Source organism: Micromesistius poutassou (assembly GCF_964030765.1).
Source record: "Micromesistius poutassou genome assembly, chromosome: 8".
Classification (NCBI taxonomy): Eukaryota; Metazoa; Chordata; class Actinopteri; order Gadiformes; family Gadidae; genus Micromesistius; species Micromesistius poutassou.
Genome location: NC_140278.1, coordinates 14906495 through 14921025, shown reverse-complemented (window position 1 = coordinate 14921025; position 14531 = coordinate 14906495). Strand labels below are relative to the sequence as shown.

Here is a 14531-nt window from a genome sequence, read left to right as displayed (position 1 = left end):
AGAGAGAGTGGGAGGGAGCAAGGGTAAGGGGTTGTGAGGGGAGGGAAAGAGAGACACCAGCGAAGGGAGAGAGAGGAAAGAGAGAGCCTTTCTTTTGGTTTTCATTGCAGGCTCTGGCTTGCCGCGGGGCTTCAGTACTGCTGCACTGTCAAGGTAGGTGGGAGGCTGCTTCTCTCTCTCTCTCTCTCTCTCTCTCTCTCTCTCTCTCTCTCTCTCTCTCTCTCTGTTTCTCTGTCTCTTGATGTGGGGGTGAGGTGGGGGCTGGTTGACCTATTCTTTAATCTCTCAATGTGGGGTTTTTCCTTTGGAGGGTTACCCCGCTGATTGTTGTGTGTCTGTGTGTTAGCCTTGCCTCTGCACACTGCCTGCTTGTGTGAATGAACATTGGGGTGACTTTTCCTCTGTAGAAGACTGAGGCTAGTTTAAGCCTCTGTAAGTGAGTGTGTGTGTGTGTGTGTGTGTGTGTGTGTGTGTGTGTGTGTGTGTGTGTGTGCTTAAGTTAGTGAATTGATATAGCTCCAACTAAAGTTGACATGGAGATTCTGCAGGCGAGGGTTGACCATAGCCTGGATTTAAAATACTTGTACTGAGAGGATGGTATCTGACTGGGAGGTGGAAGGGGTTAAGCTGTACTAATAGCTGCCTTCTCTTTGCGGATCATTCCATGCACAGAGGGCACTGGGTCTGTGGTCGGGGATGTTAGAAACGTTATAGGCGAGGGTTCAGTGGAGCACCTGGCAAGGTCGTAGCTCCTGGACAGCTCTGGTGGGTTATGGGTAGTGGTGGCTTGTTTGTTGCATAGAATGAAGAGCAGAGGGTGTAGCCCCCTCATTTAAGGAGCATGTTGCTATTTCATATACTATTCCCATAATGCATTCCTTTCCCCTGATCCTTACCCATACGTTAAACCACCACAAACCGGTACCTCAATCTATACCATAACCAATGCTGTAACCACAACAAATCCCTTATCTTAACCCATACCTTAACCACAACAAACCCTTAGCTTAGAGGACAATATCAGCGAACTGACGCACATTGATTCCAAAAGAGGAAAGTGCTTTATTGCCATTGTTTACAGTCATGACAGGAGCGCGTACGCTACATGCTCTTCGGCAGAATCGGTACAAGGAAGTAATTTTGGTTACAGGTGCTTGAGTGAAGCCTGGAGACGGTTATGATTGGTTAATCACCCAGCGGTATTGTCCTTTAACCCGTACCTTAACCACAACAATTCCTTACCGTAACCAATATTTTAACCACAATAAATGCATACTGTAACCAAAACAAACCCTTGCCGTAACATACCTTACATTTTAACACATCATTCATGGGAATAAATAAAAATAAATACCTGCTAGTTGCAACCATTGAGGTGAATTAAGAAGAAGGAAACATATTCAGGAACCAATGAATTCAGTTAACCAATGAAACATATGTGAGCTTATTAGTCAACACTTACAAGACCAATCAAAATGTAAACGCATTCATCACTAGGCCTTGTATAGTATTACAATCAACAGCAAGGCATTTTATAAATAATAGAACACACGTCCTGATGGGTGTCTTTGTGTCAGAAGTTGGAACTAATCCACAGTGGGGTGCTCAGTGGAGAGACATCATTCTTAGGCCTTTAAATGTGGCAGAGGCACTTGCCAGAAGCAGCAAACCAAGCTGAGGAGGATTGACACTGCTGGAAGTAGCTGACTTGTGAAGCTAAAATTAAGCTGGGGGCTGATTTGGAATTTTACACTTGAGCGGTAAGACGTGGGAGAGGCAACCTCACAAATAGTGAGACTTCTCCAGGCCGGCCAGTGGAAGTCAAAGGGAAGGGACGGAGCCATGGGGGTGACCCTTGGCTCCTAGTCTTGGCCCCTGATCCCTGGTCTTGACTCCTTCAAACCTTCAAACTTTATAAAGTACACCATTTGTGAAATTGCAATTGTGAATTTCTTCTTATACACAGATCTTTGACTAGTAGAGTAGTCCCTATATATAAGCTCTGCCCAGCCCATATGAAGCCCTAACCTCTCTTGGATGTTTTTCTAATAGGATCACTGGTAAAAAAGGATCCCACACATTTTCCCGTGTGGGATTAGTTAAGTATGTCCTAACTTATCACACCTACAGTATATTTGCACTGAACTCTAGGGCACCTGCCTCAGAAGCAGCACTGGTCGTCCTCGGTCCCTGCTTTTTGAGGTGATTGGTTCATTTGGAGATGTTAAGTACCAGTTACATTCTGCTACGTTGAAGCATGTAGTTGTTTCCAATTCAGTGCAGTCACCTCAGTGTTATATCTTACTCTTCTCTCATTACTTCAGTGATGAAATATACCACAATTGATGACATGAGACTGTGATGAAAACTATATATATATATATATATATATATATATGTATATACAGTATATACATTGTAATCTAGTTGATCTGCATTGAACAGCTTCTTCAGCCCAACAGTTATTTTCAGTTAAAAGCACATTTTTATACAAACCTGTGGCTTACAGACGTCATGTCAAATGTGCCGGAGGAGAAACAAAAGAGATGTATGAGTGTGATTAACTTCAGTAAATCTATCGTCGGTTGTTGAAAGTACTATGTACCACCAGGGAACAAGCAGGCTCATGAACAGGAGGTTGTTGAAGCGTTGAGGGGTGGGGGAAAATGTCCCGGCCAGCTGGAAGTGGCAGGTGACACAACCCCCCCCCCCCCCCCACATCTCCCACCACCCACCTCTGAACCCAGACGCCTCTCCCCCTCTCCTCCATTTTGTTTTAGATCCCACTGAAACCTGCCAGGGGGTTCTGGCGGCAAATGTACATTCACAGAGTCTCCCGGGGTTCCTGTGTGGGCCTTTGTTTCCTTCAACAAAGGCTCAACTCAACGTCAAGGCTCTAGCAGCCACAACGTTAGGCTAATGATAGAACCCATGGACATCATTCTCATTCATTGTGCTGGGTAATGATCGCCAAGGCTCATCGTTTATCCGTTGGTCTGTATGTAGTGGATCGAGAAGTCTCAGTTTATGTATCAATATACTTGATTGATATATAAATACAAGGATTATGGCATGGATTGCTACTTCTATCTCAAATCCAATTTTTGATCTATCCAGATTCTTTCTGATGTTGAACTCTCCCCTGCTTCTGTGATTTTCAGTTTCTTTATCGTTAATTACTGGCCTCACTAGTGCACATTTGTTCTGAACTGCCGCTTTTGGATAACATGTCATAAAATAAACAGCCAGGTATTTCTATGTACGATAACTGGGGCTCAAGGGCTCTGCGGCAAGTCAGATGACTGGCTGGAGTCCAGGGAATAAAGCCTTTTAAAGAGCCACACTCCAGCCCTTGGGGATGTCCCCGACCCAGATCTATGCTTCAAACACATGTCTGCTCTAATGAAGGTTTTTATTTGGTCGTTTGTATTTATTTTGAGGATCTAAATATACAAAGCAACAGGGAGCATGACTATACACAATAGGGAACAACAATAACAAAACAACACATTCAACAAGAATATTCTATAATATTAGTTTACATTTTGTCATTTAGATGGCACCTACAGAGAGAGAGAGAGAGAGAGAGAAAGAGAGATGGATAGATACCTGATAGATGCCTATAGATTGATGGATATATAGCTATAGATAGATTCCTATAAAAAGATACCTATAGATAGATGGATAGATGCGTCTAGATAGACGGATAGATTCCTCTAGATAGATGGAGAGAGAAAGATGGATGGTGGATGGACGTTATCTCTGTTCAGCGGGTCAGTTACGGTGTCTCCTCAGCTGCTGGAGGCTTGTTTGTGTGTCTGGATTTACACATTAGAGAGTCACAGTGAAGAGGAGGCAGGGGTCAAGAGTCACTCAGTCCCGTGGCTTCCTTCCTTAGCCTCGCTGGGAATGTTTCTGTTGCGCTGCAGTGGATGATATCATGATTATGATATTGTGATTATTAATAAGTTAGTAGCCTCTGTTTATTTATAAAGCACCTTTCACAGTCAACAAAGTCATAGAGTGCCTCACAACAATCGAGTAGTCTACAGAGCAAAGTAAAAACGTATACTGTAAATATTAGCTTTCATAAATACATTTATATTTGACACATTTACACGCGCATGCGTGTGTGTGTGTGTGTGTGTGTGTGTGTGTGTGTGTGTGTGCGTGTGTCTGAAATCGAATATGTTTGTATGGTGTAAGGTTAGAGTGCACACAGGTGTTTGATTGACAGCAACAGGACTGATTGTCTCTGGACCAACATGCTGCTGATTGAAGCTACAATGAGTTTCAGTAATTCAGTACAATCTAATACAACGGGGCAGCACAAAGTACAATGATATCCTTAAATATGAAACTATGTCGGTGATGCAACTTTGATATCTGATTACTAATTGAACAACATTGATGCATTGACTACACATCGCTAAAACAATAACACCGCACAGTGTTTTGTTAATGTTGCAGATGACATGACATCATCGTCTGTAGTAGTCAACTGTAGTTAATCTCTTCTCATTACAATGGCTATCATGACCTCACCCAACGTATCAGTTAATTCGCGATGACACGTAGAAGGCTGAGAGGGGTTTTCCTCCAATGGCCAAGTTGGGATGGAATTTGGACGGGACATGCATATTTTGGTGGTGCATGACTCACTGTGTGACTCAAGCGATATCCCCTGAGGTCTCCATGTTCTACGGTTGCTGGTCTGGTCTCTCTCCCTGGGTTCTGCTTCCATGGTCTTTGTTTAGTACTACACAAGACCCCCGGCTGGTGTGTGGGGCGTTGGTGTGTGTGTTATGTGTGTGTGTGTGTGTGTGTGTGTGTGTGTGTGTGTGTGTGTGTGTGTCATTTGTGGGCGATATTTTAGGGTGGGTCATCTTTCTGTGAGTGTTTGCTGAAGATAAATAAGGAGGTGTACTATCCAACTTCATGCACAGCTCAAACTTATTACTTACTCATTTATTTTCTCTCCTCCGCTCCTTTCCTATCTCCTCTCCCTTCCTTTCCTCTTTGCCCGCTTCAGTAACTTTAAACCATAACTCATCATGTATGGTGACTAAGAATAGCAGAGAACTTGCGCTTCTTCCATATCTTGTTCCTGGCTTCATGCCCTCATCGCATCTCTCCTCATCTCTCTGCTGCAGGGCACCCGTGGGTGGCACCCAGTATGCTTCTGTTCCCACTAGAATATACATAAAACATATTTATATTGAGAAACATGAAACAAATGACCAATAAACATCTGCGTGTATGTGTGTGTGTGTGTGTGTGTGTGTGTGTGTGTGTGTGTGTGTGTGTGTGTGTATGCGCGTGCGCGTGTGTGTGTGAGTGCCTGAATATGTGCGCTGGTGTGCTTGTTGGAATGTATGCAGCGATGGATCTAGCAACAGATGTTCCAAGTTTCATTGCAATAAAATAACCTTCTGTTTCCTCTCTCCCCAATCCAACTCTCAACCCCCCATCTACATCCTTCTATCCAACTCCATCCCTCCCTCCACTTTTGTCTCTTCATCACACCTCAACCCCTCCCTCTCCATGCTCCCCTCCACCCCACTCCCACCACCCTCCCTCTCCATCCTTCCCTCCACCATCTGTCCCCACCCCCCTCTCTCCATCCATCTCTCTCTCACCTCCTCCCTCTCCACCCCCAGCAGCGGCTCCTCTTCGCTGGTGTGAGAAGCCTTGTGTGCACGTGCGAGCGTGTGTGTGAGTGTGTGTGTGTGAATGCACATGTGAGCCAGCACTACAGGAGCCATGTCGGACCCCAGGGACATAGATGAGGATGCCATCCTCAGAGGCCTCAGCGCTGCAGAGCTGGAACAGCTGGAGTGTGAGCTCCAGGACTTGGACCCCGAGGTAAGGGCCCTTTAGTGGGGGAGTGATCTGCAGTAGGAAGGTTGCCCATAGTGGGGGAGAAAGCTCCAGGAGAGGGAGCCCAAGGTAGTTAGATAGATAGCTAGGTAGATTTAGTAGTTTAATAATTAATAATAATTGTTAGTGTAATTTAGTAACAGATACAATCCACCCTCAGCAAGATCCCTACTAAAACGATGAGCTTGACCTTCGACCGCCCTCTGTATCCCAGAATGCCATGCTCCCAGCGGGCTACCGGCAGCGGGACCAGACCAAGAAGACCCCCACGGGGGACTATGACCGCGACGCCCTGCAGGACTACCTGGAGAAGAGCGCCCTGGAGCATGAGGACAGGGAAGACCTGATCCCCTTCACCGGGGAGAAGAAAGGTAGACTGGACCACCAGTAATGTACCATGTGTGACCAGTAAAATGCCAATGTAAATGATCCTACAATCCTGAGATTCTCCTATTATTATTATTATGAGTGATAATAGAAGGCTGATCTCCCATATTTAGTATTGAGAATAACATTTTTTTTAGCAAATGAGTGCATTTTATCTATACACTCTTTATCAAAACTGGTAACTATGATCACATTATAGATGTACTTTGTACCTGAGGCTGACAATAGGCCTTAAAAGTATTTAACCTTGTGTCCCAGACCTTGTGTTTAACCTTGTGTCCCAGACCAACAACCCCTGCAGTACCTTGATAGCGTTACCTTGTCTGATAGACTTCATGTTGAAATGCTCTTCAGGCTGAATAACGGACAGTGTTAGGTCAGAACCGGTCCCTGCAGTGCACCATTGCACAGGAGGGCAAGTGTGTGAGTCTGTGTGTGTGTGTATGTGTATGTGTGTGTGTGTGTGTGTGTGTGTGTGTGTCTGCGTGGACACGTGTTTTGGAGGCGTATACGGGCATGCAAGCGTGCGTGCATGCGTGTGTGTGTGTGTGTGTTCATTCTGGCGTAGAGTAGCTTTTTCCATTACAGCCAGTAAAGTAAACTCCTTTAACTGACAGAGAGGAGGCTGTTTTCAATTCTCACCCACATTTAATAATCAACACAAACCTGTCAGCCGCAGTACGATAAGTACTTATTTGTACTAGTGTTTATCTATTTATAAGAAACAGTAACAGTAGCATGAAGCTCTTACGCAGTAAGCAGACGTGAGAGCAGCATGTGAGTCACAATGGAAACAGAATAAAACCTGATAAGCTGTCTTTTACTGGTGTTTCAGGAAACGTGATACTAGCAAAGCTTTTACCAAAACAAGTCCAGCAAGGCTGTTTTCTGTGTTTAAACAGGCGCCAGACAAAGCAGGGACGGGCCTTCATGTTGTTTAACCTTAGAAAAACCCAAACTACTATTACGTAATGCAGCAGATGCCCTTACCCAAAGCAACGTATAGATACAGATACAGATCATGTAGGAGCAGGTAGGGGTTAAGCATCTTGGTCAGGAATGTGCGGACATTGGGGATCGAACCCAGTACCTTTATGGCTTGCAGTTGAACACCCTAACCACTACACTTTACCCTATGCCTCTGATAACCTTTCCATTCACCTATTCATTGTTCTGTGAATGAACTTCGTAACACAGAAAATCTATACCAAAAATATCCATCCGTCGCTGTCTATCTCTCTCTCTCTCTCTCTCTCTCTCTCTCTCTCTCTCTCTCTCTCTCTCTCTCTCTCTCTCTCGCTCTCTCTCTCTCTCTCTGGTCCACCATCTCCAGGCAAGGCATTTGTTCCCACGGCAACCGGGCAGATCCCCCTCAGCGAGCAGATCACCCTGGAGCCGGAGCTGGAAGAGGCCCTGAAGAACGCCACTGACGCTGAGATGTGTGACATCGCAGGTGAGAGAGCTCCCCCTCCCCACTTTAGAGAGCCCCCCCTCCCCACTAGGCACAGTTTACTTACAGGGCTACAACAAGTTTGCACCTGTATGTTTTTGGATTAACAGTGCGTTTTGTATTAACTGCTGTCTCTGCTGCCTGGTTGTTGTACTGTCCGGTCTTTAGTTACTTTCATGTTAAATTTAAGCACCTCATAAACGTCTAATTCCTGCATGTCTAATCGCTCAGTTAAGAGTTCTGAGTCTGATCTAGGACTATGCAAGGGCAGGTTAAGGGGTTAGTTTGTTTGAACAGGTTGACTCTGTAGACCTGGGCTACGGTCAAGGGCTATGACACTAACAGAAATGCAGGCACTGTTTTAAACAACTCCCAAAAGTCACTAATATGGAGAAAACATTGGAATAATTGGGTTTCTATTCAGACACATCTAGTCTCCATTTAGACTTGTGTGTATGGCGTTTCCATGTTCTCATAATGTAGGCAATGATTTTATTATGAAAAAGGGTGATATTGACCCATCATGATGTCATGCTTATCCGTCACCAACACCAGGCATTGCTGAAGACACATTTAATCTCTGCTGTTGTTTTGTCATATCTTCAACCACCTGTAGTTACATCCACTTCTGTCACCACCATAACGACATTAATGTCTGTACGGTGGTGACCATGCCCTTCTTTCACTCGTTGTAAGCCTGCAGCTTCACCCATGTTACCAGCTGTAAAGAATCCGTCCACCAATGCTGTAAAAATATTCCAGTCACGTGACCCAAATGATCCAATCAAACAGTGATCCCATAATGATGTCAGTCAATGTTTGTCAGACAGACTGAGCTGTGAGTGCTAACATGGTGTCTCCGACTCACATAGTTGTATTGTGCTGTTCCTCAGTTCGTACCACCAGGGTTCGCTCCATATTGTTTAATCCCCCCTTCCCCCCATCGGTAACCCCCCAAAACTGCCCAGCCACCCACTGCACTCTAACTAACAGACACGGCCAGACATGGGATGTGGAGCATGGCATGCTGGGTTTCCAATTCCCCATGCTCAGCAACACAGAAATAAATCAATCTGGAGCCCGGCCACTGAAAAGCAGGAGAAGTGTCCCCCGTTGAAGTGGGTGGTGGTGGTGGTGGGGGCAGGGCTTTGGAGGTGGGGGCAGTACATTGGCAGTTGGGGGTGAATACTTTATCTGACCGGGCAAAACAACAGGAAGCCCATGTGTTCACAGATAGACAGTTTGCGTCGTGGGTTGGTTCCTCCAATGTTGATTGGTTAAATATTTTAAAAACTGGTTTGAGTATGTTGGAGGTGCGAGGTGCTTTGGAGGGCGGAATGGAGTGGAGCTGACCTTTCTGTGGGCGGTTTACATGATATAACATGACATCTAGACATGTCAGGGAAGTGCCTTGCCTGATATTATTACCATATGGCAGTAGAGTAGGGCTTTACCAAATGGTTATACAGGAAAGTAGACAGTCAGCAGTCTTCCACCCAAACAGATCAGGGTATCCCAGACAAAGTGGAGGCTGAAATGATGGAGTACTTTTCTGAAATTCGTTAGCGCCATTCTTTTGTTCCTGGTCCAGTTTTGTAATGGTTGTGGCTTCTTAGTTTATTGCCAATTCACCACAATATGAGAGAACAAGATTTCTGTGAAGACAGTATTTATTTGTTATTTTACGTTACAAAATAGCCAGGCCATTATGCTAGGCGGCTAGCTCGTTAGCCTGATTTCCCACAAGATTAGCCTGTCAGTGCGACCACCGTTTTGACCTTGGACAGAGTCCAGATGAGGATTAAACCTCCATCAGCCTCCGGCGCTCTTTTGTTTGGAGGGCTTTCTGGTGGGCACGCTGAACAGTGGATGGCTCCACAATAGTCTAGCTATCTCCGCCTAGCCAGCCTAGCTAACTCCCAGAAGAGACGTTTTGGTCAGGGGAGGGGGGTCGCCACAAACACAGTCATAACATTTAATTATTCGTAATTACTTTCTTTGGACATGTCTCGTCAGCTCATTTAATGGGAGACCAGAAGAGAGCCCTGAACTACTCCCAGGGCTGTGTGTTGGCAGGGGTGCAACGTTAGCATGTTGACACCCACCCATGCAGCTGTCTCCCCAAGGCTTCCTCTCCTCACAAGCCCCCTTCCCCTAGGAGGGGGGGGGGGGGGGGGGGGTGGCAGTTGGGTCATGTGGGTGGAGAGTCCAAATGAAGACAGGCACTGTTGCCATCTCAAGGTCCAGCAGAGTAACAACGATATAAAACTAAAAGCACTAAAAGTTATTTTTACCACCTCTGTCAAACTATATACATATGGTTTTACATGACATATATTTAAGGGTTTTAGGCTTAACCTTCTTATGAGTAAAGGCTGAATTAGAAATACACTAGACAGATTAAATAGATTGAAATGACCCTGATTCATATTTGGAGCCATGGAGATCATAAATATTTCCTGGTCGGGTTTGATGTGGTCGTAGAAAAAAGTAAAATTGACTGTGCCCAGTGCTACCCCCCTCATAAATGTGGACACATACACACACACTTTAATAGTTAACACTAGGTTCAAATTGTCTATTATGGAGCGACAATATCATCCAATGAAAGCCTATGCCTTCGCAACAATTCTCAACCACATTCATTACACATCTTCTACAGGGGAACATGTTTTGGATACAGGTCTGGGCCTCTGGGTAGCCTTGATCTAACCTTGAGTAGTTAAAACTACTTCAACATGGTGGAAATACTACTATTGTACTACTAGTATTATTGTATTTGATGCTGTGTTGTACCTTCCACAATAAAGTACACTTTTGGTTTCTGGTTTCTTATCCATTAATTTGTGATTACATCTTTGAACCGTATCTCGGAGAGATTGTGTACTTGGCCCACAACAGTCACAGTTATCGTTCAATATATGTATCATCCAAGTGTTTGCATTTCATTGTATGAGCCAACGAAGGCATTTACATGAAGTTCACACTATAATTTCTTTGTTGCATTTCTTTCACTGCATAATCGTACCATCTTGCTACGTGCATGACAGAAATTACAATCCGTCATTATGTCCTGATCCTGGTATCTCTCCCCAATGTTCCTTGCAAATGTAATATATAATATATTTATACACTGTGTCCCTTGTGTGTTTCTGCAGCTATCCTTGGAATGTATACCCTTATGAGCAACAAGCAGTACTATGATGCTCTGGGTTGCACGGGGAAGATCGCCAACACGGAGGGCATCAACAGTATGTATTACTCAAATAACACTTAAGGATGAACCCTGACATTAATTACATGATTTGGTAACAAACTAAGGATATGAAACAAAAGGGAAATGGCATTATGAAAATTTAACTTCGATTTGCCTTATATTCTGTTTCGGTGCGTCATTTCTTTTTTGAAACTCACTCACACTTGAAACATTTGTAGTTTCCTAATATTGATTGCTTCGTTTGTTCTCAGCCTCACCTGTTGGTTTGTTTCGGGAAATGTTTTTTTTATGTAGGTGTTGTAAAACCAGATCCCTTCAAGATCTTTCCGGAAGAGCCCCCAAACACCACCAACGTGGAGGAGACCGTGGAGCGGATCCACAACAACGACAGCGGTCTGACAGAGGTCAACCTCAACAACATCAAGGTCAGCCGCTAGGAATAGAATAGAAGAGTTGAGTGGGTTGATATGACTGAATGGTGGACTGTTGCTTTTCTGAGTATTCGATACTCTTAACGTAGATATAAATACTTTGCATGCAGAGAACGGAGTAATGCAGTCAAGGGCGTACATCTCATTATTTGATGTCCCCTCCAGAGTATTTTCTGGAGGGAAAGATATCAATAATATCACCAACGCATATCAAATGATCTGCTGTAACAGACACACAGCCATTAATAGTAGCTTATAATATATATTAATGAATCACCTTGAGGCCATCACTGTACATATTACCTATTTTACAGAGCCACACAACCCCAAATGCAGCGTATGCAATGTCTCAGACCACTGAGTAGAATACATAGGGGGGACATAAACAAAACCTTTAAAAACGTGTTGTGTTTATTTGTGAATTATTTCAAAAATGGAGTCGGCTTATATTAAATATATTTTCAATTACACAAATTTACAAATCATTTTGTGGGGGGGGGGGGGGTCTCACAGTGTCCTTAAGGAAAATGGTGCATGGTGGATATTATTCACTCATTCAGATTCATACAACATTAAAAAAAAACAACCATGGTCACACATGTCTTAGGCTATGCTTTATTCACCACTGTGCGTGTGTGTGTGTGTGTGTGTGTGTGTGTGTGTGTGTGTGTGCGTGTGTGTGCGTGTGCGTGTGCTTGTATTAAAACCAGGACATTCCCATCCCCACGCTGAAGGAGGTGTTCGAGGCCATGAAGGGAAACTCTTACGTGGAGATCCTGAGCATTGCAGCCACACGGAGCAACGACCCCGTCGCCTTTGTCAGTACTGTTTAATGTCTCTTCAATTAGTTTTATTACCTATTTACCTAACACGGATACAACATTACATTTGGTTATAATCACAACGTTGGATGGCAGTATTGTATCCCTTATTGCATTTTATTAATGTGTGTGCGTGTGGTATATAAATGTCTCTGTGTGCAGGCATGTGCGGAGATGCTGCAGGAGAACACCAGCCTCCAGAGTCTTAACATCGAGTCTAACTTCATCACAGCAGAGGGCATGAAGGCCGTAGTCAAGGCCATGGCCAGCAACGCCACGCTGGTGGAGCTCAAGATCGACAACCAGGTCACACACAATTATAGATTCACATTCATTCATATACAGCTCATACACAGTATGACAATAGTGCCGTTATTGTAAGGCAGCACACTGCCCCAATGAACACCCAAGCTGATGTTGGTGTTTTTTCGGGCAGTGTGCATGCCCCTGGAACATTTCCACTGTGCTGTGTTATCGTGGTAAAACTATTCAGCACACCCTTTTATCCGAAGCGACTTGCATTGATTGCTGCTAATAAACAGGTAGGGCGGTCAGAGCCTAATTTTCATGGGTGCCTACAGGTAGACTGACATCATTGGGTGATCTCATGGCCCCCAGAGCAGAATCAAAATAACATTAGTCAAGCATGTACCATGCTGTCATCTGATTAACTGGATGCAGTGCTGAGTTGGCTCGATTCAAATAAGCAGCATGCAATGTCTTGTTCGAACAACGAAAAAGGACGAGGAATTGCTTGTACACTTTGTTTATTCTCAACCCAACTTGTAAGTCGCTTTGGACAAAAGCCTTGGCTAAAAGACTCAATGTAAAACAAACTTTACCGTGGCCTTACCCTGAATTACCCCACTTACAGAGGCAGACGCTGGGAGACTCGGTGGAGATGGAGATCGCCGCCATGCTGGAGAACAACTCCAGCATCCTGAAGTTCGGCTACCACTTCACCCAACAGGGGCCCCGGGCCCGGGCTGCCATGGCCATCACCAGAAACAACGATATGCGTCAGTATCTCAAAACGCCACAATCAATCAGATTGACCTAATAACATTACCCCATCTCCTCATTAATAGGGATATGTTGTAAACACTGAGTAGAGTCTCTCCCAAAAAGGAAAATATTTTATATTAAAATTGCTTTTTGTTCCGTAAACACACATTAGCATGTTGTCATAACTTGTCCATGAGTATCGCATCATCTGTACCGCTGTGGAAGCGATTGATGTTTTTTTCTCTGCTTTTTTTCTCAGTTCGCCAACAGAGGCTGAGATGAGCTTGAAGAAAGAAGTGAATACGAAAAACAAACATCCTGTTTTCTGTTGATCGATTTAGCATCCCCTCGGAGCAAACAATTGTCTATGAAAAAGGAACAAGGTGGATTGCCATCAACTCCCCTTGTGCTGGCTCTGTCAGCACTTCTCTACGTAGTGATGAGTTTTCATAGTGGTTTAACAAAACCTGCATGGTGAAAACTCACATCCATGTCAATGTAAAAGCCATTTCATTTCATTAACTTCAGCCTGCTGTTCTTGTAGCCTGTTGACTTCATCATAAAAGCATGTATAGGTCACAAGCAAAATGTCAAGTGTCTTTCTTGTGCTTTTAGGGTGTGCGTTTGGCCCAAACATCCTCCCAAACCAGTGAACCCTCCATTTATGATTACGTGGTGCTAGAGGATGATAAACATTTGTAAATACTTTAAATAATAAAAACGTTTAAATAATGTCATAGATGGTCATAAAAGAGTGCTGTCATTTCTAAATGTCTAATGTCGTAATGTGCCAAATGTCACAAATGAGTAGGCAACGTTTGATGTTCCCAGCATAAAATGAGCCTTAACTGGACTTCTAAGTTATCAAATTACCAAACCATTCAGAGGACAAAACTAAACTAAAGAGAATGCCAATCATTTAAATGTATGAAATGTATATTGAAACTATGAAATACAAATCAGCCATGATGATCCCCAAAAGCCTGTTTGTTGTTTTTACTCTAATCCCTTAAAAAGTATTTTCTTGAGTTTCTAACTTTCCCCCAATGAGCACCTGACCTATTTATACACTTGTTTTCAACCAGCAAAACCTCCTTGTTCAGCGGTAGGGAATGTAACTTGGCCTTCTGGGCTTGGGTTACCAAGCTCCAAATATACCTCCACACTTGAAGGTTCGCAGGGGCTGGTGGGAGTGCACCGATGTGTGCCCAAGGAACTTTATGGGGCCTTCAGAAACGGCACGGAGCAGCTGCTGAGCTCGGAGGGGCTTCCGTCTTGCCACCTGCACTGGGGGCTGTCGTTCTGTTCCAACGTATGTGGTTTCTCTCTAGATTTGTTGT

At 44.2% G+C, this 14531-nt stretch overlaps 1 protein-coding gene across 2 annotated transcripts; it reads left to right on the top strand.

Moving 5' to 3' along the window:
- On the top strand, positions 1 to 13928 carry tmod4 (tropomodulin 4 (muscle)). Of its 2 annotated transcripts, none has more exons than XM_084472354.1 (10): positions 1 to 153; positions 5664 to 5865; positions 6095 to 6251; positions 7601 to 7720; positions 10876 to 10968; positions 11229 to 11359; positions 12076 to 12183; positions 12349 to 12492; positions 13061 to 13205; positions 13451 to 13928. In XM_084472354.1, exons 2-10 carry the CDS (start codon positions 5764 to 5766, stop codon positions 13471 to 13473), a joined length of 1023 nt encoding a protein of 340 aa, XP_084328480.1. In that variant the 5' UTR covers positions 1 to 153; positions 5664 to 5763; the 3' UTR covers positions 13474 to 13928. The 2 variants fall into 2 exon arrangements, with proteins under 2 accessions (XP_084328480.1, XP_084328479.1); XM_084472353.1 differs by having other exon boundaries at positions 6 to 153; positions 5661 to 5865.
- The last annotated feature ends 603 nt before the right edge of the window (positions 13929 to 14531 follow it).